At 32.9% G+C, this 25,251-nt stretch overlaps 3 protein-coding genes across 3 annotated transcripts; 2 read left to right on the plus strand and 1 right to left on the minus strand.

The window, feature by feature from the left end:
• The first annotated feature begins 5,565 nt into the window (after positions 1-5,565).
• Positions 5,566-10,548, plus strand: LOC102608329 (uncharacterized). Its single transcript, XM_006477719.4, has 6 exons — positions 5,566-6,245; positions 6,453-6,664; positions 7,938-8,229; positions 8,323-8,408; positions 8,485-8,576; positions 9,770-10,548. Exons 1-6 carry the CDS (start codon positions 5,958-5,960, stop codon positions 10,015-10,017), a joined length of 1,218 nt encoding a protein of 405 aa, XP_006477782.2. The 5' UTR covers positions 5,566-5,957; the 3' UTR covers positions 10,018-10,548.
• A 1,323-nt stretch (positions 10,549-11,871) lies between these two features.
• LOC102608042 (kinesin-like protein NACK1) lies at positions 11,872-16,691 on the plus strand. The gene is made up of 15 exons (XM_006477718.4): positions 11,872-12,049; positions 12,184-12,491; positions 12,590-12,679; positions 12,786-12,886; positions 13,001-13,117; positions 13,206-13,287; positions 13,389-13,456; positions 13,549-13,608; positions 13,707-13,831; positions 14,027-14,225; positions 14,303-14,413; positions 14,508-14,600; positions 14,676-15,614; positions 15,704-16,029; positions 16,141-16,691. Exons 2-15 carry the CDS (start codon positions 12,239-12,241, stop codon positions 16,463-16,465), a joined length of 2,889 nt encoding a protein of 962 aa, XP_006477781.2. The 5' UTR covers positions 11,872-12,049; positions 12,184-12,238; the 3' UTR covers positions 16,466-16,691.
• Positions 16,692-18,549: 1,858 nt separating this feature from the next.
• LOC127900537 (non-specific lipid-transfer protein 2-like) lies at positions 18,550-19,072 on the minus strand. Its single transcript, XM_052435663.1, has one exon. The coding sequence runs from the start codon at positions 18,980-18,982 to the stop codon at positions 18,698-18,700; it is 285 nt and encodes a 94-aa protein (XP_052291623.1). The 5' UTR covers positions 18,983-19,072; the 3' UTR covers positions 18,550-18,697.
• Positions 19,073-25,251: the final 6,179 nt, after the last annotated feature.

Below are 25,251 nucleotides of genomic sequence, written 5' to 3' on the forward strand. Positions count from 1 at the left end.
TTGATAAATAAAAATTATAGAAAAAAATTAAAAATTATTCATATATAATGGGGATTTGGGTGGGAGTATAGTGAGGAGTAAAAAACCAAGCCTCATCCCATTAAGAATTTGGAGATAATTTTTTCCCCATTCCTCACCCTATTCTCTAAAAATTATTCAAAATTTACCTACTTGCCTCCATGGGGTTCCAAACCCATGGAACATTGTGTCCTCTCTAAAAAAAATTGGTTTCGGTTTATTGGATTACAAACCAACATCACTTGATTTGGATTTAGGTACCGGCCCAAACCAATCCAATCCAGAAAATTTAAAAAGCTTTATAACATATGATGTGTCAATTTATTATGGGATTATTAAGAAGAGACATGCACACGACATACACAATAGCATACGATGTGTCAATCCAGTACCTCCTATCATTCTCAACTCTCTTAATCTCAAACTCTCATTCTCAAGTCTCGTAGTCACAATTTCAAAATTCTGAACTTGACGTATGTTAATTTTATTTATAATGTTGGATTTGATTTGTCATGGTACAATTTTATTTCATTTTAGTCAGAATTAAAAATGGATTTTGGTATAATTGATGATAATTTATTTGATTCCATAAACAATTTTTTAATCTTCATTAATAATAGAAGCTCTTAACGTGGAAGATGATTCCAATGTGAATGAGGTGAATGAGGCCATGGAAGATGCAGAAACATTGATGGATGATTTTCTAGAACCCAAAATTAAGATTACTAAAAGAAGAGGTGGTCGCCTTTATGACAGTGAAAGAGGTTTAAAAGTTTAGCCTCGTTTGTGATTTTGTATTAAATGGACAGGTTGTGAACTTCTTTATTAGGATGTATTGTGAACTTGTATGGATGTATCTTCTCATTGTTAAGTATGTTTGTGGATGCATTGTCAAAGAAGATATCAATTTGGATTATGGACACAAAAAAATAACAAATAATTTAGGTACAATATGATAAAAGAGATGGACTTTTAGCTAATAAGCTCAAACTGAGAAGCTAAACAGATCCAATCGATTTGGATCAGCTCAACTTGAAAAATTTTTGGGTCAGCAACGATTTGGAAATGTTTCAAACCGATGAGTTTGGATCTGTTTGATAATTTGTCGAATTTGCCCACATATGAAATTAGTATGATTTTACAGGTTATATTATGTAATGGCTATTTCATTAAAAAAGAAAAAAGAAAAAAGCACAAGGATTTTTATTTGATGGTAAAAGTTAAGTTGTTTTTCAATGATAAATAATATTGTTAACCAAATTTAATTGACATTCTACGCGGCAGTAATTCAATTTTATAGAAGCAGGTGGATTAAAGGACAAAAACACATCAATCACAATAAGGCCTTTGGGCCCTTTACATCATTTTGGCAATAGAGACCACATCACAAAATTGAAATGTAGACTACTGAAGTAGATGAAATGAATCACAAGATAGCATAAATTAAATTGAAATTGATAGCATTTCGTTATGTGCCACATATTGTTTGATTAAAACAGTCTTGACTTTATTTGAATGCCAAGTGGAGCTGTTCTTGAATTATTTTTGGAATATGCCGTGGGAATGGTGCTGTGAGCCTCCAACAGACCGACATACATCAAAATCCAACCAATCCTAAACACCACGGCTCCACCACATCTTTCAATTCACAATCTTTGAAGCATATATATAAACTATAATCACCACGGACACTTGTCCTTATCCTTTTTATTTTTGTGCCCAAAATTAGATACATTAATTGGGCCACCGAATTTCGCTTCTTTCTGCCACTGAATTTGTGGGCACCCAATCACCCATTGCCCATATTTGATTTGGACTAATAATGTGCCTGCTGCTTTATCAAATTTTCAACAGACGTATTAAATGATATGATAGTATGATACGCCTCTCTCATCTGAAAATTTTCCTTTTTAATACCCAATGTCTGGGCGGGCCTCCTTGAAAACGACTTATCTAATTTTATTTTTCAAAATAATTATTCGCGTATCTATTTGATAGATAGAATAATAAAAAATAATTTATTTTTCAAAAAATTCTTTTATATCATTTTCATAAAATTCTTTCTCATTCCTCTCTATTTTTTTCAATAATATACTTATAAAATTCTCTTTCTTCAATAATAGTGAAATAAAAATAATATAATATTATTTAAAAAGAGAGGGGTCACTTTTCAACATAAAAAAAAAAACAATCTCATTTAAAAAATCTTATTTAAAGAGTTTTTTGAAAATTCTTATTATTGATATAATTCTTTAAATAAGAAATAAAATCAATTTCATTTAAAGAACTTTTTAAAGATATTTTTAATTTAAATTAGTTTACATAAGTGTAGATATTGTGGAATTTTTTCCCTTAAAAAAATGAGTGATCACGATTATTAATTGATGAGATTAGGATACCATCACATCTTAAAAGCAAAACGTTGGTTGACATTTGGTTGTCATAATAGCAATATGTCTTATTCTAAACACTTATATTGGTCGGGCATAATTGTGATTAATGAGAGAATTTTTTTCCAAATTGCGAGACAGAACATGAATTATATTAGATTAGGCTCAAGGTCCAATCAAATCTATTCATTCTCTGCGTGTGTGGATCTGGGGGAGTTCAAAAATTTGAAATACTAAATAAATAAAATTTAATGGTAATTAATTAGGAGATTATAAAATTTAAAAGTCCCAAGCTCTTTCAACCTAAACAGTTGATCAATTCAAGTTAGATGGGTTCGTTCCGGCTGGCCCCGATGGTTTTCTGGTCAAAGTCAGCATAATCCCACTAGGTAAACAACAATATTAAATTATTTTATTGCTGAAACGAAAATATACCGCATTGCAAGACCAGGCAAAACAATTTTAAATAATTTAAAAAAAAACTTAAATTATTATTATTATTATTATTATTATTATTCGCAACTGGTAAATACTCATGCCTGATACCTCATTAATTATGTTAAGAATTATCTTTATTATTATTGATAAGCTTTACCTATTAGTTTAAATTTTGGGTCAAACGTTTTTTTTTTGGGACGGATTAGAGCGAACATCTGAAGCTTGATTTCCTCAGTTATTGTTTTAATTTTCTAACTCTTTCTTTTCTTTTTCTTTTTTTTAACTTAATTTTGGGTCAAACGGTTTCTTTTAACAACTATTAATAATTAAATTAATTATGAAATATATAAAGGTCGAACCATTCACTATCAACAAATCCCAAATTCCTAATTCAAAAACAAACAGAAACCAACTCGGCTCATGGAGTCATGGTCACGACGAACCCTAATTAGCAAAGCACTAGCAATCCATATTTGGATGGTTCAAATGAAAGTGCTTTTTGATGACAAACGAATGAAACAAGCATCCCAAATTTGGAAAGCCGGCTTAAAAGGATTAGTTTTGGTTTTGCCAGCTTTGTCTCAGACCATTGACCTAATCTTTTAGGTACCGTAAAAAAAATAGGATCATTTTGTGAAACAAGTACTATCACTTTGGCGATCTCTATTTGTCTCTTCGCATTGGCAACTCAACTTTAGGATACTTTTATAGGCTGAGCTCAAATTATTACAAATGTTATTACAATAGGATCGCGACTAGATTTTATGAATGATTGATTTTTTTATTCATTAAGTAATGAGATATTTGTTACACGCAAATATAGTAATTGAAAATCTAAAATTATTTAGAACTCTGATTCTTCCCCTACTAATTTGAACAAGTTTTACTGTTTTTTTAATTAAAAAATAAAGAATCGTATGAATTGGTAAGGATACAAATTTGTACAAATTATTAAGTACGCATTGATATGAAATGAAAAAAAAAAAAAAGTCAAATAAAACTATAAAAGCACAAACGTTTATCCAAGTAATTAAAATGAAACCATGTGACAATATAAAGGTTGAGTCCAAATGATGAATTATTCTCATAAATCATAATATCCAGCTTTCTGAGAGCTACCTTTTATTAATTTATTTATATATTTTATTTTTATTTCTATAAATTAATTTTTGTTATTTGCTTTCACTTAGATAATAAAGGAAAACAAAACCGTCCACTCCTTCAAGGAATATCTTCTTTAGCTTTTTGGATGGAACATGTTCCCAATTTTCACATGCAAATGAATTAGAAACAAAAAATAATAATTATATGCCTTAAAGGATGCAACTTCGGTGTCTTAAAGTTAACATACCTTTATATATAGTTTGGAGATTATTAAATGGTTAAATTCAATAAAAATCAATGGAATATAATTATTTAACGACACACAAATTGTAGGGCTGCGGTACCCATAGAGTCCGGTACTCATAGCACATGTTTTTAAATTTAAATGTTTATTTTTACTTACATTCAAAACGATTGTGTCGTTTAAAAATTCTGTCTATTCCAGCATTAATAATCTTGTAAGAAATACTTAATCATTTTCAAATGGATATGCTTATGTTAGATCGAATATCTATTCTATCAAAAAGAAAAATAAAAATAAAAATCTAACCCATCTGTTGATTCAATTAAAATTCTTTTCTCCTATAGAAATAAATTGAAATCAATTCCCTCAAATTGTTTTTTTTTTTTTGCATGTATTAGTCAACATACGTTAGGTATAACATGTTAGCCAAGCCAGTATGACCAAAATGGGTTAGCTGATATCATTATCATATGTTATAAGGTAGGAATATATATATATATATATAAATTTTTCAATACGGGATTTTTACTTTAGTAAAATAAGAGATAAAATAAAATATAAGAAAACCATATATACTAATGCAGTGTATTTTATTGCATAGGGTATTAGATAAGCTTAAAATTCGTGTCTTTTTATTTTTTATTTTATCTTGTTTCTTACCATATTAAAATAAAAAATCTCTCAATAGATGAGAATTGATCAAATAAGCGCCATTACTCATCACCCACTTTTATATATATAGAGAAAGATTATCCAAACAAATTTCTACATACAAATTTTATATAGTAGGAAAATTATTACAAATAAATTTATAATTTGTCAATATTATTATAAACATATGATATTATTTTTTTTGTGGTAATATGATATCATAATGAAAATAAAACACAAGACCGAAATTAACTAAGATGACATAAAAATAATACACGTGCCATTTTGGACAAGAATTCAAAATTAATTTATCGATTAAGATATTTTATTTTACAAATAAAGAAAAAAAATAAAAGAATTTATTGTATTTGCAAGAAGCAGGCGCCACCGAGTGGGTAGTCCGTACGTAGTTGATGGTATGTTAGTATTTGATAAGCTGCGGTGCACGTGTCTGATGGCTCACCTACTCTTCATTCACACGTGCGAATCCATTTCTTGCGAGAGTTAATTTTCCTTGTCAACAAATCCACCAATAAAAAATCGCCTTTCAATTCTTTCTTTGAAATCTTTCCCATCATTATCTTAATTGAAATTTTTTAATTAGTAAAATAATAATTAACCTCCTAAACATGACTTAATCTCACTCCCATAAAGAAATGGTAATCAATTAATTAATTAATTAAATCCAATTAATAATTGTACTATCTCAGACTGTTTCTTCACTTTAAAAATATATGACAGAGTGGTGCACTCTTTGTTCTTCATTTTCCTTCACACAGATTTCATTTCTCTCAAATTAATCATTCACTCTCTGTTACTGTCTGATAAATAAATAGTCGAAATATAAAATCTGAAAAATTGGATTTTCACGCTGTTTGTTTCCCGTGAAACTGCGAGAAAGCTAAGGAAAAACGGAAGAGATTCCTCAGTTTCCATTTTTTTTTTGAATCTTTAATATTTGAAAACTTATATCTTCACTTAACTAAAACTGTTTTCTAATTGAGATTTGTAAAAGGAGGAGAGAATAGAGATATAGCGTTGTTGTTATTTGTTATTTTTGTTTGATTTTCTTTCGTTTTCTCCGCAACCAAACAACAGAGAATTTTAGGACTATGTTGCCGACGAATTTACAGTTTGGCCGAGTACGCGGAGAGGATCGGTTTTATGTTCCGGTGAAGGCGAGAAAGAATCAAAACCAAAAGCAACAGCAACAGCAACCGCAACAACAGAAGCAAAAACAAGCAGAGGCGGCAAAGATTGATGAAAACGAAAGTATAATTTCACCGGAGAGTGAAGCTTTGAAGAAGGCGGCTTCTGCGGAATCTGTAGTCTCTGTTAGTAATCTCGATAGGTTCTTGAAATCCACCACGCCTTCGGTCCTCGCTCAGTATTTCTCTAAGGTCCTATTTCCTTTAGTGATACTTTTTAGTTTCATTTTTATCATTTAATTGTTGTGAGAATGTGGCAAAGCTTGAGGAATGTAGTATATTTGCTCCAATTTTTAACTATGCCTAGTTGAATTTTACTTTTTTAAGCACCATGAGTGAATTTGGTTATGTTGAATTGTGTTTTAAATTCATAGCGACTAAATGTATTTGTTGGTGTAGAAAACGATGAGAGGTTGGAGGACTTGTGATGTAGAGTTTCAACCATACTTCATGCTGGGTGATCTGTGGGAGTCGTTTAAGGAGTGGAGTGTGTACGGGGCAGGAGTGCCATTGGTACTTGATGGAAGTGATTGTGTTGTTCAGTATTATGTGCCATACTTGTCGGGGATCCAATTATATGGTGAATCTACAGAGTCTGCTGCGAAGTCAAGGTATAAGTCTTTTCTGTTAGATATATAGATTTATGTGAAATTGTGTATTCTTAGGAAGGTAATGCAGATTTGATCTATTTGCATGTGTTTGGTTTTAAGTATCAATTGTTACTATTTATTCGGACTTCCTTTTCGACACTTTCAATGATTATAATATGTTTGTTTGTCTGTCTTCATGACATTGATGCTTGAAATTCAGTTACATTATGCTATGACCAAGTTTGTGGGCCTTTTCATGTGATGATCTGGGGTCTTAATTCTTGGGCAAAATAATAACATACTTCGACAGGTCTTTTCTTTCCAGTACATTCCTTAATTTTCGCTCATTTTCTGGTCAGCCATTGTTGTTTTATGCCGTATCTTCCTCTTCTCTTTTTCCTCAAACTGACTATTCATAGTAACGGTAAGTGGTACCTTGATTCCTTTGAAGAGCAATGCTACACTTACATGCCAAATCTTAAATACAAATTGATGGTGGACTCCATTGGAACTGTGTTATCTTTTATTACTTTATCCAATCAATCCTGTGACAGCCTTGAATGGAAGCCTTTCCAACTTGTATACAAGGCTGGGAATGCAAATTTTGTTAGTATTGCATTACTTATGGTTTCAGTAGTAAACATGAGCTTTGACATGTTTGGGGGGGGGGGGGGGGGGGGGGGGGGGGGGGGGGGGGGTTGTTGTTGGAAATCACGAAAAGAGACAGAAGAAGGGAAACTATGTGTACATTAATAACCATCAGTCGCCATTCTATCTAAATCAGAACTCATTTAACCCTGACTTAGTGAAGTTCAGAACTACATAGAAACTACCAACTCCTTGTCCAGATGTATCTCGGTTCGGTAGAGGCTGGGGTTATAGTTTCTTTGAGCAGATATTGTTTTTGTTATTTAGAAGCGATCGCATAGGGATCACCTGTCCAAATATTTTAAGGTTGTTTATGCAGTAGATGTTATTAGTTTCACATATTGACTTATTATTATTTCTTCAATTTTGCTACGGCTATTATTTTTCTTTTGTGGGATTGTTATTGTTAAAAATTTATCAAACCTTATATTATTTCACACTTTATCTTTGAGGCACTCATAACCCTTTAAATAAAGATTTCCTAATTACCAAAAGGTTATTTATGTATCTTCAATTGTGATGTTTTCTTTAAAACCTTGTTAAAATAATCAAGTAATGCATGATACTTGATAATATAGGTTGTCAACTAATGGCTTGTATTATATTTTATTAGCTTATGACCAATTTGAGTCTATCACATTGCTAGGCAATCTGCAGAGGACAGTGATGGCGAATACTACAGGGACTCAAGTAGTGATGGAAGCAGTGACTATGAAGTTGAAAAAGGCAGTAAATTTTCAAGGGTGCGGCAGGGTCGCTATCATCTTACAAATGATGACCCTTGTAGAATAGGCAGCTTGTCAATAAGTGATGAAAATAGTACAATGCAGGAAGGCTTTTCTAGTGATGATAGTGAAGTTGGGAGTTCCAGAGGTCACTTGTTGTTTCAATATCTTGAGCAGGATACTCCTTATAGCCGTGAACCATTAGCTGATAAGGCTAGTTATTTGTCCATTTCAGTTTTCTTTGACTAATTTGGCATGACCTTTATATTAGTTTCCATATTTTGTAAAATCGTACCTTTGCAACAGATAGCAGATCTTGCAGGGCGGTATCCTGGGCTGACAACATTAAGAAGTTGTGATTTGCTGCCTATCAGTTGGATGTCTGTGGCTTGGTAGGATTATTGTGGTGGATACGATTATTTGCTTTCTATGACACATGGATTTATTTCCCTGGTGGAACTTTTGTAGGTATCCTATTTACAGAATACCTACAGGGCCAACTTTAAAAGATTTGGATGCTTGCTTTTTGACTTACCATTCCCTTTCCACGCCTTTGAAAGGTAACTATAATGCTCAAAAATCTTTTTTTGTCTGATTGGGACAGTATTTTATTTTATTCTAGTATTCCAGGAAGCTTGACTTTTTAGGTCCTGTTTCCTTACAGATGTGGGAGGAAAAGTAAAATGAAAGTATAAAGACTCATCTGGTAGTCTTGGCCTTGGTTTAGAAAATTGGGACCCTATCTCAGCTCACGTAAATTGATATCACTGACTGTCATTTAATTAATTGAAAAATTTTTAGAATTGTAGCACAAGACTTTTTTGGCCTAATAGGCTTCAACTCTATTTTGAATAACCATTAGCCTCAAAATTTTAAGCTTACCTGAAAGAGCTTAGCAAAAGTATTTGAACTCTTAATGCCTTCCAATAAAAGAATTGTGAGACCTTTGCTTTTAACCCTTTACTGGCATATGGTATATGATAAAATTTTGTCTCTTGTTTCAATGGCAATTTTTCCAGTCATTTTTAGGCTTATAATAGCTACTTGGCTTCTGGAGACTCTGGGATGATGCCAGTGAGATTCGTTCTGTGTCAACCATATGATAAAATTTTGTGTCTCATTGTGTTATGGGCAACTTTTCCATGGTCATTTTTAGGCTTATAATAGGTACTTGGCTTCCTGAGGTTTTGGCACGATGCTAGGGAGATTCATTCAGTGTCACCCACTTAGGTATTACTTATTGTAGGTAATGCGTATTGTTTTCACTTGGATGTTCATATTTGAGCTGAATGTTGAGTTGTTACCCAAGAATACTCTTTTCATCCTGTATATGCTCAATGCATTTTGTATCTGTTCTGTGTTTGATGCTTTTCTCCTGTTTTATATTTGTCATTTTCCTATTAATTCATTTCTTTGAAGGATATCTTATCCTTTCCATATTAATTTTTAATATTTTCTTAAGTGGAAAAAGAGTATATGACAGTTGTTTGTCATACAGTTCTGGGAAGTGATTTGAGATAGATTCAACCTCACTGTTTTTGGCTTAAAAGATAATTTTGAGTCAACTGAATTCTAGATTTTACTTCTTTGGTTTATTCTACTGGGAGTTACACATCCTTTAACACAACCATTGCTATTATCTCTGTTTTTGTGAAAATAGTTAAAATATATCAGACGATGTACTGTGTATGATAATTTACTTTGTTTCCTCAGATTTTTGTTTCTTCAAATTACCTCTTATCTGTATTTGCAGGCATTGGAAGCGGCCAAGCTCCAGTTGTTGTCTATCCCAGCGAGATTGAAGGTGTCCCAAAAGTTTCTTTGCCTATTTTTGGAATGGCCTCTTATAAATTCAAAGGACCCATGTGGATACAAAATGGGGTAAGCGAACACCAACTGGCAAACTCCCTTGCGCAGGCTGCAGAAAACTGGCTGAGACTGCTCCACGTCAATCACCCAGATTTCCAGTTCTTTGCATCTCACGGAATGTATCAGAGGTGAAACTGAGATTAGTAATTGCTCGAACTATCACAGTGCAAAAAATAAAACCAATATGAAGTGGGCTGAGTTAAGTGCCATTTGGAGAATATGGTGGCATACTATTTGCAGGAATTTATCTGGTTTTCAGTTTTTTGTTGTGAGAAACTGAGAAAGCAAATCATCATTAGTTTGAAAGTGATGAAAGATTATACGAAAGAAGAAAATGATAAAAAGAATGAAGAGTTTATAGCATAAGAGGAAGCCAAATAAACCCTGGAGAAAGAGGCAGTTAAGAACAACTTTGAAGGTGAATGCGAGTAGGAGCAAACTGAATACAAGTGTATCAACATGCTTTGCCTGTGAACTTTTTGTTTTATATGTTAATGTTAGTGTTATGATGAGAGGAAAAAAATAGGTTTATTATTACAGGTTCCTTTTGGATTTTGATACTGATTTTGATGTATTAAATGTGTGAGTTTGGATGATCATTTTGATGTACTAACTTTTATGTTGTTCAATTATCAATGAAAAAAAATGGCGTTGTGACTATGAGATTACTTTTGCTATGCTGCGGCATGTTAGCACTCCTTTGTACGCAATCTTCATGTTTGAGGTGCATTGTGTTCTGAAACATGAAATAAAACTTCATTTTATGGAAGTGTTAAGTAGAAGTAGCTTTGCCATCCCATAGTCCTAGAGACGTTTGATTTCAGATGCAAGCATGTTTTCACTTTTGTATGTTACCGTTTATTTTGCTATAAACTTAATCTACGCCAATGTGACCTTTCCTCTTCGATTTCTTGGGGCAAATGGAGTTACTTTGCATGCCATGCTCAGTTGCTACAGAAACTTGTTAAATCCTTAACATCAATTTCGTTTGATGAGGGAAGCCTTCAAAAAGAATTCCCATGGTTTTTCCTTAAACTGCTTATCTTTAGAGCTCTATATTAAACAACACTTTTGGTGGTTTCGGTGTCTCGGTGGAAATATGACAAGAAGAAATTGAGGTGAGAGTTTTGGATTGTATTATAGTCGTGTGGACCTCATAATTTAGGTTATCTGGAATTTATTCGTTTTTATTTTTTTTTCAACGTTGAAAAATGAAAACCAAATTCCATGCGCACTCTGATGTGAAGAACTTAATTCTATAACTTTTGTAATATGAAGTAGAATGGATAAGCTTACTTAAAATGAAAATTAATTTGTCCAATTTTTTTTTATATATTTTTCTTAAAAAAATAAGAGATGGGTGAAGTTCAAATAATTTTTGTAATACCTAACTTTGGAAAACTCTAACAACTAATGAAATAAAGATAATTGAAAAAGCACTCGTCAAGTCCTCCGGTCAATTAATTTTTAATTTATCTCTCTTTCTCTTTTAGTTATTAAAAAGTTATTGACAATACTTTGAAACAAAAATGTAAATCATTTTTATTTTTTTCACATTTTATATTGACTGGTATAATTATACTAAACATATTTTATTTATAACAAATAAAAATCTCGTAAGTTTTGTGAAATTAAATTTTTATCATGTTCCAAATTAAATTATTCTTAAAACAAAAAATTCAAGCATTTAATCGTAAACAATTGGCCTAAAATTGGGGGTTCAAAAGCACAAAGCCCTTGGGAAGCAAATTTATTCTTTTCTTCTTTTTGTCTTCATGTCGGGTTCAATCAATGTGAAGAAATTGAAATATTCTACAATAAGAAACAAAACCGTTGAAACTTGAAAACATGAACCGGGTCCCGCTATTCTCTGCGATAAAATGACGAAACGTTAAACAGACCGCACTCTAATCAATGAACCGGACGAGAAAATGAAAAAGACTTCCCGAGATATAAGAAACTAGCCGTTGGAAACCTAAATTCAAATCAAATCACATTTTTCAGTCACACCTGCAAATACAAAGAGCTTTTTCAAATAACATTTCGTAAAGACAAAATCGAAGCCTATCTCTCTCTCCCCGTTAACGCTCCCAAAATCGAAGCCTCACAATCTCCCTCTGCTCGCTCGGCTTCTCACGAGCTCACTTCAGATCTCAATTTCTCTGTGAGTAATCAACTTCAATTTTTTTTTTACCAAAAAAAAATGAATTTTTGATGGGGTTTCATTTATGAACTTTCCTTATTAAAATTATGAAATTATAATTGATTTTGATTGCCAAAGTTTCCATATACTATCAGATTTCAGATCTAGAAGCTTATCGTGGTTGCAATTAAAAGGATACCTTAAAAGAAGATGACAGTGAGGACACCAGGAACGCCAGCTTCGAAATCGGAAAGGGCGACGCCGACGCAGACGCCGGCGTCTACACCTGGTGGGCCGAAACCAAGGGAAGAGAAAATTGTGGTTACTGTGAGGCTTAGGCCTTTAAACAAAAGGGAACAATTAGCCAAAGATCAAGTGGCTTGGGACTGTGTTGATGATCACACTATTGTTTATAAACCACAGCCTCATGAGCGCGTGGCTCAGCCTTCCTCTTTCAGTTTTGGTAACTTCTTAATAATTATCTCATTCATTTCCTTTTTTGAAGTTAAAAATTTTATAAATTTGTTGATTTTTAATTTTTGTAATTTTTTTTTTATGCAGATAAAGTGTTTGGTCCTTCTTGTTTAACTGAAACTGTATATGAGGAAGGAGTGAAGAATGTTGCTTTGTCTGCTTTAATGGGCATCAACGGTATTGAATCTTTATGTGCTTGCTTGAATGAACATATCGTTTAAGAGGGTAATTTATCAGATTCTAATAGAGTTGGTTTAAATGTGATTTTTTTCCCGAATTTTAGCGACTATATTTGCCTATGGCCAAACCAGCAGTGGGAAGACTTACACGATGAGAGGGATAACAGAGAAAGCTGTTGTTGATATTTATAACCATATAATGAATGTAAGTTTAATAAGATTCTAATATTGTTCATCTCTAATATTGATTTTAAGTTGGTCCTGTATTGTGTTATTGCTGTTTTTCAAATGGGTTATTTATTTATTTGGATAATTGCAGACGCCAGAGAGAGATTTTACGATTAAGATTTCTGGACTAGAAATCTATAATGAGAATGTCAGGGATCTGTTAAATTCTGAATCTGGCCGCAATCTCAAGCTTCTAGATGATCCCGAGGTACTGCTTCTATAGGTTCTTTCACTTGCAAGAATGGATTTATGCTTCTATCACACATTCTTATGTGACAGCTAATTTCTGTTTGCAGAAAGGTACTGTTGTTGAGAAGTTAGTGGAGGAAACAGCAAATAATGATCAGCACTTGAGACATTTGATCAGTATTTGTGAAGGTACTTTGATGAAGTTGGTGAATTGATTTTTGTTAGCTTTCTCTTCCAAAATGTGCAGAGAACTCGACTAATTTTAGCCCTGTTGTGTGTTGCATTTTTAGCTCAAAGGCAAGTTGGTGAAACTGCCCTGAACGATACTAGCTCACGGTCGCATCAAATTATAAGGCTGGTAAGTTTAATTGATTATAGTTTCTCTTGATCCTTGGAGAAAACAAATTTCTATCTAAAGCTGATTAGTTTTTTTGGGCTCTGACAATGAAGAGTATACAAAGTACACTCCGAGAAAATTCAGATTGTGTGAGATCTTTTGTTGCAAGCCTGGTAAGATATCATATGATGCTCACCTTGTGCATGAATATTAAGATTTTGTATATTTATTCTCTTCTGTGATTGTAACTTTCGGGATCTATTACTTGCAGAACTTTGTAGATTTAGCTGGAAGTGAAAGAGCCTCACAGACACATGCAGATGGCGCTAGGCTCAGGGAAGGATGCCATATTAACCTTAGTTTGATGACTCTTACTACAGTTATCAGAAAGCTCAGGTCAGAATTTAACATAGCTATTCTCTGCATGTTTTAGTTTGAATGTGCCATTTCAAGACGCTAAAAGAATTCTAATGAACTAATCAGAAAGTTGAGGACTGTCTCAAGATATGTTTGTGAATTATAGCTTCTCCTATTCCGGCACATAGTATTGACTTTCCCCTTTTTCTCTTGGTGAACTGCTGCGGCTTGTAGTGTTGGAAAAAGAAGTGGCCATATACCCTACCGAGACTCGAAGTTAACTCGCATATTGCAGCACTCTCTTGGTGGGAATGCACGTACTGCCATCATATGTACTTTAAGTCCAGCTTTGAGCCATTTTGAGCAATCTCGAAATACTCTCTTCTTTGCCACCCGAGCAAAGGAAGTAACAAATAATGCTCAAGTTAACATGGTACTGATTCTTTATATGCATTTACTAGAGAATTCTTAATAAAAACATCAAATCCTGACACTTATTATTATTATTAGGTTGTTTCTGATAAGCAACTAGTCAAACATTTACAAAAGGAAGTAGCCAGGCTGGAAGCAGAGCTGCGCACTCCTGATCCATCAAGGGAAAAGGATCTGAAAATTCAGCAGGTAAATATTCATCCAAGTTTGGCTTGATTAGGGATGTCCAATTATATAATCACAAATTTATAATGCATGTATCTCGTTATCTTATCATGTCTAGATGGAGATGGAAATTGAAGAATTGAAAAGACAAAGAGATGTGGCACAATCTGAGGTGGATGAGTTACGTAGAAAGCTTCAGGAGGATCAGCAGGTCAACTTTTTCCCTCTTCCTTCCTTTCTCAGTCAACTGCAATTTACTAATGCCTTTTGTTTAGTAACAATTCAGACTTCAAATCCACTCGATCCATCAGTGAAGAAGTGCCTCTCTTATTCTGGTGTACTGTCACCAAAACTTGATGGCAAAGAGCTGGGCCGTTTTGATAAAATAAGAAAAACGATGTCAAGGCAGTCTATGAGGCAATCATCAACTGCTCCCTTCACACTCATGCATGAAATCCGAAAACTTGAACACCTTCAGGAGCAGCTGGGAGAAGAAGCAAATCGGGCTTTGGAAGTGCTACAAAAGGAAGTGGCTTGTCATAGACTAGGCAATCAAGATGCAGCCGAGACGATTGCTAGGCTGCAAGCAGAAATAAGGGAAATGCGTGCTGTTCGATCGGTTTCTAAAGAAGTTGAAGTTGGAACTGTAATAGCCCCCAACAAGAGCGTTTGTGCTAACCTTAAGGAAGAGATAACAAGACTTCATTCACAGGGAAGCACCATTGAGGATCTTGAGGAGCAACTGGAAAATGTTCAGAAGTCTATAGACAAATTGGTAATGTCTCTTCCAACCAACAATCAACAACCTGACAGTGAATCAACTCCCAAGGCTAAGAAAAAGAAAAAGTTACTTCCTCTGGCTTCAAGTAATGTTAACCGACAAAATTTTATAAAATCTCCATGCTCACCTCTATCAACATCTCGGCAAATTTTGGAGTCCGAGACTGAAAATCGACCTCCAGAGAATGATAATATGGCCGTTGAGAATCTTCCAGAGTCTGAGAAAGGGACTCCCACAAAGAGCGAAGAAGGTGGCGCTGTCTCATCAAGGGAAGGCACTCCTGGCTCTGGCTATAGACGTTCGAGTTCAGTTAATATGAAGAAAATGCAGAAAATGTTTCAGAATGCAGCGGAGGAGAATGTAAGAAGCATAAGAGCATATGTAACGGAACTGAAAGAACGTGTGGCTAAACTGCAATATCAAAAGCAGCTGCTTGTTTGCCAGGTACGGTGGTTTCCTCTAAATATCAAAATTTTTTTCACTCATGCATTACTTTTTTATTCCACATATGCTAAACTGCATTTTGCCTCTAGGTGCTTGAGATGGAAGCAAATGAAGCAGCTGGATACAATATGGAGAATGACGAGAACATAGTTGAGACCGAGGAACCTGAAGTTGCATGGCATATAACTTTTAGGGAGCAAAGGCAGCAGATTATTGAGCTATGGGATGTGTGTTTTGTCTCTATCATTCATAGGACACAGTTTTATTTGTTGTTCAAGGGAGATCCAGCTGATCAAATATACATGGAAGTGGAGCTTAGGCGGCTGACTTGGTTGCAGCAGCATTTGTCAGAACTTGGGAATGCAAGCCCGCTTCCTGTGGCGGGCGGGGAGCCCACCATCTCTCTCTCATCAAGGTTCCTGTCCACTCTTGCTTGGAAAACTTATAGAATAGGAAAATGTATTCCTTTTAGCAGTTAAACATCATAATCATGAAGTTGAGCTAATTATCTTGTTCTGACTTGCAGTATTAGAGCTCTAAAGCGCGAAAGGGAGTTCCTCGCGAAGAGGTTGAGCTCGCGCTTGACAGCAGAGGAAAGGGATTCATTGTACATCAAATGGGACGTCCAACTCGACGGGAAACATAGAAGGCTGCAGTTTGTAAGCAAGCTTTGGACAGACCCCCATGATCCCAGGCATGTACAGGAGAGTGCTGAGATAGTGGCAAAGCTTGTAGGATTTTGTGAAGGCGGGAACATGTCAAAGGAGATGTTTGAGCTCAATTTTGCAATACCAGCTGATAAGAGGCCATGGATGATGGGCTGGAACCAAATTTCAAATCTTCTTTTGTAAGAGAGTCATTCTGTTGTTGTAAGTACTTCCTTCCATTATGTAAATGTAAATGAACTTTGGAGTTGCTTCTCCAAAATTACAGTTCTGTCATTACTGATGGGTTGGGATTTTTTTTTTTTCAAAATTTTTCGTGTAACCTCCTGTTTCAATAATAGAATTTAATTCATTTATTTCAGTAGGAATTCAATAAAGTGAAATATATTTACCGAAACGAGGTGGGCTGGCGCAACACTTTGCGGGTGACAATAATTTGGGTTTTGAATCAGCGCACATGAATCAGATGAAATTTATTTTGTTGTTGAATTAGGTGTTTATTAAGGGTGTGTTTGAGGGTATATTGTATTATATTATAATGTATTGTATTAAATTGTATTATATTAACATTATATTATATTAATATTATACAAACACTTGGTGCTACATAGAATTGTACATTTGTACCATATATAATAATATTTTAATCACGCTTGCCGCTGTTTAGTATTATATAATAATATTTTTATGAAATTAATACTATGTATGTTTTGTTAATATTTTATATTGTTATTATACAACGTTTTTTAATTAAATTTTGAAGCAAAAATAAATAATTCAGTGACAGTCCCATCAACCACTGTCAGCCACCATGAACCTTTTCCACCACAACATTTCGGTTTTATTTGGGTTTTATTTGGGTTTTATTTGACGGCATTTTTTTATATTTTTGAAATCCTAATTGATAGAGCTTTTGCAAGTTTGCAATGGTACTAGTTTCACCAGAAACGGAGCTTCCAATCATTGTATATTTTATGGTTAAAGTTTTAAATTTCAAAACTTTAACCACACATCTACTGTAAATAGGAACTCCATTTTCGATGACACTTGTATCATTACAACATTCAAGTAATTAGGATTTCAATGTTATCAAAATGAACTCCAATTGAAGTCTAAACACAACCTATCAGTGGGCGACAATAATTTAAAATTGCTGCAGTTGACCATTAATATTTAAGATAAAAATTCATATAAAAATAAATTAAGTCTAGTTATCTTGAAACTGTTCTAAGGTAGAGCACCTTTTAAAAATACACGATTAAAGTTATAATGATTTTTTTATTAATTATCATTTTGCATGTGTGGTTGAAATTCGTGCTCCACCATATATCAGCTCTAATTAAAATTAATGAAATAACAAATTGGAAGTTAATGCAATGCTGCTTGTTTCCGTAGGGGTCATGATTATTTAATGTGGTAAAAGCTCCATTAATTTAAATCATAACAAATTGCAATGCAATCTTTTTTTTTTTTTTGCCCTTTTTTTAATTACTTTTGAGCCAAACGTGTAATATCATTGTTTCGATGAGAACAGTGTTATAATGGTATCTAATGCTATGTTCCAAACATGAGGGGCTGCTCTTCGTGAGGGCTAAAACAGGCCTTTTAGTCTGGCCTAGCCCAAAACATTCTTTAAAACGCCTGAAGTTTTATTCTTTTTTTAAATGTGAATATTGGATTTTCACTTTTTCTTTAAAGTCTATGTCCCTAGAGCAGTCTCTATTAGGCTAATTGAAAACACTCAAGTTACTCTAACATTGGGATCTTCAAAGTTCAATATTAAAAGGGTAACTTATTATTTTAATTGGAGTTAAAAGACTTCTATATTTAATTATATAGATCACCTTATGTTACATTTAACGTAATATACACATACTCATAACAATAATAGCGAGTCCCACCATTAGTACTGACCTTAAACATATATGTATTTTGTTTAAAATGAGGTTCTTGATGCTCCAATTTTACTAAATATATTTTTTCACTCTTTTATGAGTACTGTCATTCACACAAACAAATACAATGAATTATAATTTAGTCATAGATTCTCAACTCAAGAGCAGACACTCCCAAAGTTTCTATTGCCACTGATTTGTTTAGATATACTGCAAATAAAATTGCAAATAACAAAGGATACAAGACAAAGAGAGAAAGGAAGACGATACAACAGTGATTTCCCTTATAAATAATAAATAGTGCCTTCGGAACAAACAGAACACACTAGCTAAGACAGATGTTGGTGCCATGTGATGTAACCCATGACCCCCAACATTGTTTCCACAAGTATCACAACAACAACAACATAAAACACAGCACAATTAAACTACTAACTCATAATTCTCTTCAATCACCACTCGATATTAGACTATGCATTAAACGAGATTAATGCAGCAAAGTGAAATGGGAGAGAAGAGAAATTTAGCATTTTGGGAAGGGAGTGCCACAAGTGCTAGCAACTCTCCTGGCATTTGGGGTGTTGATAAACTTCCTGAGGCTCGGGTTTCGAAGGTACTGGCAAAGGCAAGGCTTCTGTTCTTTGATCTTGCTGCAGCAGAGCCTTGATGGTGGAGTTGAAGATGTGATGGCGCTAACACAAGAGCTCAGTTGGGTTGGGCTGCATGTCACTGCCACTGAGACTTGTGTTTCAGCTGCCAGAAGAAGAACCACCAATGTGCAAATGGCTGCTACATGCGAAGCCTCCATTTTTCGATGTAGTATGAATCAAATGGACTTACAAGCTCGAGACTAATGTGCTTTGTTAGATGGGTGATGCTGTGGATTTGGCTTTGGTTTGCTCTCAATTTATAGGTGGAAAGAAACTGTAGAAGAGAAATAAAAGCATGAGCGGAAGGCATTTTCATATGATTTTAATTTTTTTGGTTGGATTCATCAAAGTAAAAGCAAATGTAAAAACATGGGTTTTGGCCCCACAAATTCGGCGCATTTTCTAAAAAGGGAAATCATTTGACTGCAAAAGCTTAGCATGCAAATGAAGTTCTAGGCTCAATGATATCAATTCATTTCTTATGTATTTTATATAGCAAAGGAAACTTTTTCTTGTGAGATGTACTTAATGCCTCTGTGACGAAGTACAAGATGAATACCAATAAATAATGAAGTAGTGTTTATACTTACTAGCATAATATGTATCTGTTGCCATGATTAGAATTTTTTTTCTTTTCCCATTTAATTAATTGCCCACCGGATTTGTCAATGCATACTATAATAACAAGAACGGTGTTATAAATCTCAAAGGGTAATCAAACATATTAAATGATTGTATCAATAAGCTTTCTTTTATTCAGATCCCAAAGTGATTATAGTTTAGCAGTTTTCAGAAAAGTATCACCACATTGGTATTTGGTAATGTTTATCAACTAAATTTTTTTTATTCCTCTTCTGAAGAAATAGCATTTTCCAAAAGGCAGCAGGCCTGCTTCATCCACTATGATTAGCACGATATTCGCAAGGATTAAATATAGCAACCTAATCTTTTTGCCCCACTTTGTTTTGAATCCAATATGATTAGCATGATATTTACAATGACTAAATTTATTAATCTAATCTTTCTATCCACTTTGCTATGAAATCTTTAGAGGTCAAGTGGTTCATAAACATGGTATATGAGTCAAGATCTATGCTCAAATCTCGTATTTCATTATTTTTCAATCAATTTTGAAATTGACAATTTTTAGAGTGTAGTTTCATCAAATCTTGGTCTATCTCAGTCTTATCCGATATTTTTCATGAGAAAGAATGTGCTAGACTTAATTTTTAATATTAATGACAACCATTATCTAATAGCTTAAATTTTTAATATATAAAATCAAGAATAGGAAGGTGGGGGAATAAATATTGTAGCTTAAACCTGTAATTAGCATTTGCTCATAAAAATAGGATAAAAGATGAAAATGGACCATGGACCTAACCCCACATCCCTATCATAAGTAATGGAGCAATAGACCGATTTCCACTCATTAAGCACCAATTTCATTTCATCCCCTTTTGATTGCAATGCATGAAAATAGTGGTGCCCGCTTTGACAATGACAGCACTGCTTTGCTTTCGGTGGTGGCGCATTTTACAACTCCTGTCTAGTGTGGACACATACAACTTCTAAGCATTAATTTGACCTGCATTTGAGATTTATTTGATCATGATTGCAATATAATTATAGTCATTCATTGAACTTCTGTACCAACGAGCATATATGAAAAGGCCACGTATATTCTTAGTGGTGAAATGATCAAATGAGCAGTCTTGAGGATAAGAAAGAAGACTTTTGATGCATATGTGTTGTGGCGCATGTTTTCCATTTCAATAGAAATTTCCTCTAACACAAAAGAAAATGCTGCATTTTACTTTGAAAAAATCTCCATCGTGATTCAAGAGCTAAGATTACCGAGACCATTTACAGACGAAGAAGATGGAAGTTAGGCGAAGCCCTACCTCAAGTGGTAAAAAAACAGCCTGTCTAAGATAAAAGATTTTGGATTCGAGCCTCATTAGAAAAGAATGAGGCGAAATAAAAAATAGTCTGTCAAACTAATATAATTTTTATCATGTTAGTAGGGCTTCTACATCTTGTACCACCCTAAAGATTTTACCCACTGAACAATTAATATTTAAAAAGTATAAAATTAATTAGATGATTATAAAATTTACAATGAAAATCACCAAAAGATGACTTGGGGGAAAAAAAAAAGTGTCTAAAGAATGCGCTCTTTTGCCTTTGTAGGCGCATGTTATTTGAGCTAACAATTCGGATGAAATGCACATCTTTAGTTCCATCGCACAAGGGAATTGCTACGTAATGAGTGGAAGACAGAGCAAATCTATAAATCAAATCTCCTGTTTACAACACAAGTTTCGCACTGCATTGTCAATTTAATCCATTTTCTCTGTCCTCGGAGGAATGGTTTAGATGACAAGATCTCTTATAATTCACTAAAAGATCTATAGATTAAATCGTCCACAGCAACTTAAAAATCAATTTTAAGCGACTCATATGTCGAAAACAAGATTCAACCAAAACAAACCATGTGGCAAGAACAAGATTCAATAAAGAAAGTATGTGAAATAATTGGAGAGAACCTGTTAAATTTTGGATACATATTAGTTTAATGCACCAAGCATTGAAGACACAATTCCACATTACATTGAGATGCTAATTTTCTCCGGTGAAAGATAAGATAAAGTCAAAACAGGCAATATGAATCTTTGCAAGTCTTTAATCGGATTTTGTGGTCCAATACTCCAATTACAGTCAAAATTAGACAGCTTGATATCATAATGTGGGCCAGTAAATCATGGTAATATAAACTTAATCTTCACGCTTTCTTGTTAAGTAATGTTCAATAACTTTAGTCAAGGCGTCTACCTTAGGGTGGCGTGACAATGATTAGCCCGTTTTAACGTGACTGTACTTTTACCATCCTCCATTTTCATTTCTTATCGTTCTGCCATCAAAGTTCTATTCAAATTTGACCAAAATGTAAATAAATTACAATATTTAATGCCTAGTACCGAAGAATTTGAATGTGTATATATATATAGTAATTAATTCAGTTCTGACACCAATATGTATGTGATTTATTTGAACCGTTGTACCATTAGATATGCTTGGGGTTCTTGCTTAATTTTAAGAATATTATGATCGTTACTCTGTACATAATCTCTAGGGAACTGAAATGGATACATGCCGAAACTAGTATCAATTATATACTTAGTTTTATAGAACTTAAATGTAAATGCAAAGATTTGGCAATACAATTTCTACTATGCTCAAAGTAATGGCTCTTATTACGGAAGCCAAAAATAAATAAATAAATAAAAATAAAGCACTCATAAAATGAACAGTTGACACACATTCAGTGCTGCATTAAGTTGCAACGACATCATGCATCCAGAAATTTCACTCTAATTTTCTTGAGTTTTGTTGCAGCATCTGTCGTATATATCCTTCGGTCAGGCGAGTCCATGCAACAATCTAATGCTAACTGGCCGATGCTTAATAAACAATCCATTTTGGGCCAAAAAGCTTGCTCTTCTTGCATCAACAACCTCACTCAATCCATGAGGAGGTAAAGACTGCTTCACTCAATTCTTTAATGGTGTATTTACTTTCTGAATTAGAAAATTAGAATTCAGAATAAAAATAATTAATAATGTTTATTTGGAATCGAGATTGGAATTATGGGGTCCACCACTTAAAAATGAGGAATATGAGACTCATTCTCAGGAGGTGGGAATGAGTCTTCCATTCAGGATTGACCATTTTACCCTCTTAAAATTAAAAATGTTCACTTTGTTTTTATTTATAATTAATTAATATATTATTATAATTAATAGGAAAATTATCATTGCATCACCTTTATTTTACCTTATTTTTATCCAACCACTACAAAATTTTAACATGTACTTTGCACCACATTTCTTTTCACATTTGTATCAACTAGCTACTTTTGCATTAACACTATTAAATAATTTTAATAAAATGATAATTTTACCCTCAAATAAATTAAAAGACCATTTTATTTTATAAAAACTTTAAAAAAATAAAAAATATAATGATAAAAATATCCCTAAATTTAATAAAAATAAATCCCAAAATTAGAATATTTATTTTTAATAAAAATTATTTTAATATAAAATTATAATTATAAAAATAATTGCAAAATTTTGGGATTTAATAAAAATCCCCTAAATTATTAAAATTTTAGGATTTATTCTTTTAAGAAATAAATTCAGTTATTTTAATAAAATTTTACAAAATTATAATTTTTTAATAAATAAATTCATTTATTTTAATTAAAATTTTGTAAAATTATCATTTTGAATAAAAATAATTATTAAAATTTTGTAAAATCTAAATTTTGTAAAATCTAAATTTAGTAAAATTTAGTTGAGCACCTCTATTTGGGATTTATTTTTTATTAAATTTAGGGATATTTTTATGATTATAATTTTTAATTTTAAAAGTTTTTTTAAGATAAAATGGTCTTTTAATTTATTTGGGAGTAAAATTGTCATTTTATTAAAATTATTTAATAGTGTTAAAAATTGTCATTTTATTAAAATTATTTAATAGTGTTAATGCAAAAGTGGCTAGTTGATACAAATGTGAAAAGAAAGGTGGTGTAAAATACATGTTAAAATTTTATAGTGGTTGGATGAACATAAGGCAAAATAAAAGTGGTGCAATGATAATTTTTCTAATTAATTTATTAATATATTTTTAACAATAATATGTCAAAAATTATAGTTTTTGAATAAATAATCACAATAATTAATATATTCATACATTATTGACAATAATTAATAATAATAATAATTTTTGAATAAATGATCACTACAATTAAAATATAAAATAATAATTATGACAATAATTCATTAAATACTTTTTAATAATTTGTTATAATCTAAGTCATTATGATTCCGATACATTAATGGCAATCCAGTTCATCCCGATTTCGATTCTTACAATTTGAATAAACAACTTATTTTAATTCTCATTCCTTGTTTCCATTCTAGTCCATTTTAATTACAGTCTATTCTAATTCCAAATTAGTAAACGCACCATAAATTCATTTATCCAATAATCATTTCAATTGTAGGCTTCTTTCTAGTGAAAGTTTCTGGCAATAAAACACCTTAACTACAGACATCACATTTGATGGAAACAATTCCCTCTACTCCATACTATGTTTTTTAATATCAATTTGCCAGTAAGGTATCTCATTATCAAATAAATGATAAACAAATTATATGGTTATTATAATAATCTGTGTAAACTATACCTACCCTTGAAAAGAGAACAAAATTAGGAATTAGACGTGGAGCATTACCAAGTGCCATATAACCAAATGTAGCGATTGTCATGGTCTGTGTCATTGAGTCTTCTCCTTCACCTAAGAGTTTAGAGATGTTGAAGTCACTAACATGTGCAACCATATCTTCATCTAAGAGATTATTACTAGGCTTCAAATCACAATGAACCATAGGTGTTGAACGACCGTGATGGAGATATTCAAAAGCTAATGCCATGTCTATCATTATATTTAACCTCTCTGGGAAATCTAAGAAAATAATTGTGAGAATACAACCACTTCTCAAGACCCCCATTAGGCATGACGCATGAACTCAAGTACCAAGGCTTTAAAATCAATATTGCAATAGTTGTTAAGATTTTTATGAGATTTCGATGGCGGACATTTTTATGTACTTCACATTTTGAATCAAAACTCCTAAAAGCTCGCTCTAGCTGCAAATTGAAAACTTTTATTGCAACGTTAGTCTCATCTAAAAATATCCATTTATACACTGATCCCAAGCTCTCTGTACCAAGCAAGTGCCATTCATTAAATTCATCAGTTGCCTGTAGAATATCTAGATAGGAAGTTCTTCTCCATGTTGCCAGAGATAACAAATATTTCTTGATCTAGATTTTTTACACTTTTGTTTCGGCATCTTATAAAGAAGACAATGACGTTCACTATTAGTGCCGTGGTTATTATTAGAGGTAAAGTATATTTCAGGACGCGTTGAGTAGCTTTCTTGGATCCTTTACTATCTTCTTCCTTGCAAGATGGGACTTGGAATCTTGGTGGGCACAAAGTGCATAATTCGAAATAAATGATTGACTTGAGAAGTTTCCAAAAGGTACATTAGTTGGGATTTCTCCTTCTAGCCTATTGTAAGAGACGTTGAGTTCTTTGAGATTCGAAAGTGCCTCTAATGACTTAGGAATTTTACCAGAGAGATTGTTAGATGAAAGATCCAAGAATTCCAAGCTTGCTAAACTTTCAAATGATTTTGGTATAGAACCTTGAGATCGATTACCAGCCAAAAATAGAGTTGTCAGGTCTTTGAGGCCACTAATAGTTATTGGAATATCACCATATAATCGATTTATTGATAAATCTAAACCTATCAAGACCTTCAAGTTTTGTATATTTGAAGGGAGAGAACCA

The sequence above is a fragment of the Citrus sinensis genome, chromosome 3 (genome assembly GCF_022201045.2).
Source record: "Citrus sinensis cultivar Valencia sweet orange chromosome 3, DVS_A1.0, whole genome shotgun sequence".
Lineage (NCBI taxonomy): Eukaryota > Viridiplantae > Streptophyta > Magnoliopsida > Sapindales > Rutaceae > Citrus > Citrus sinensis.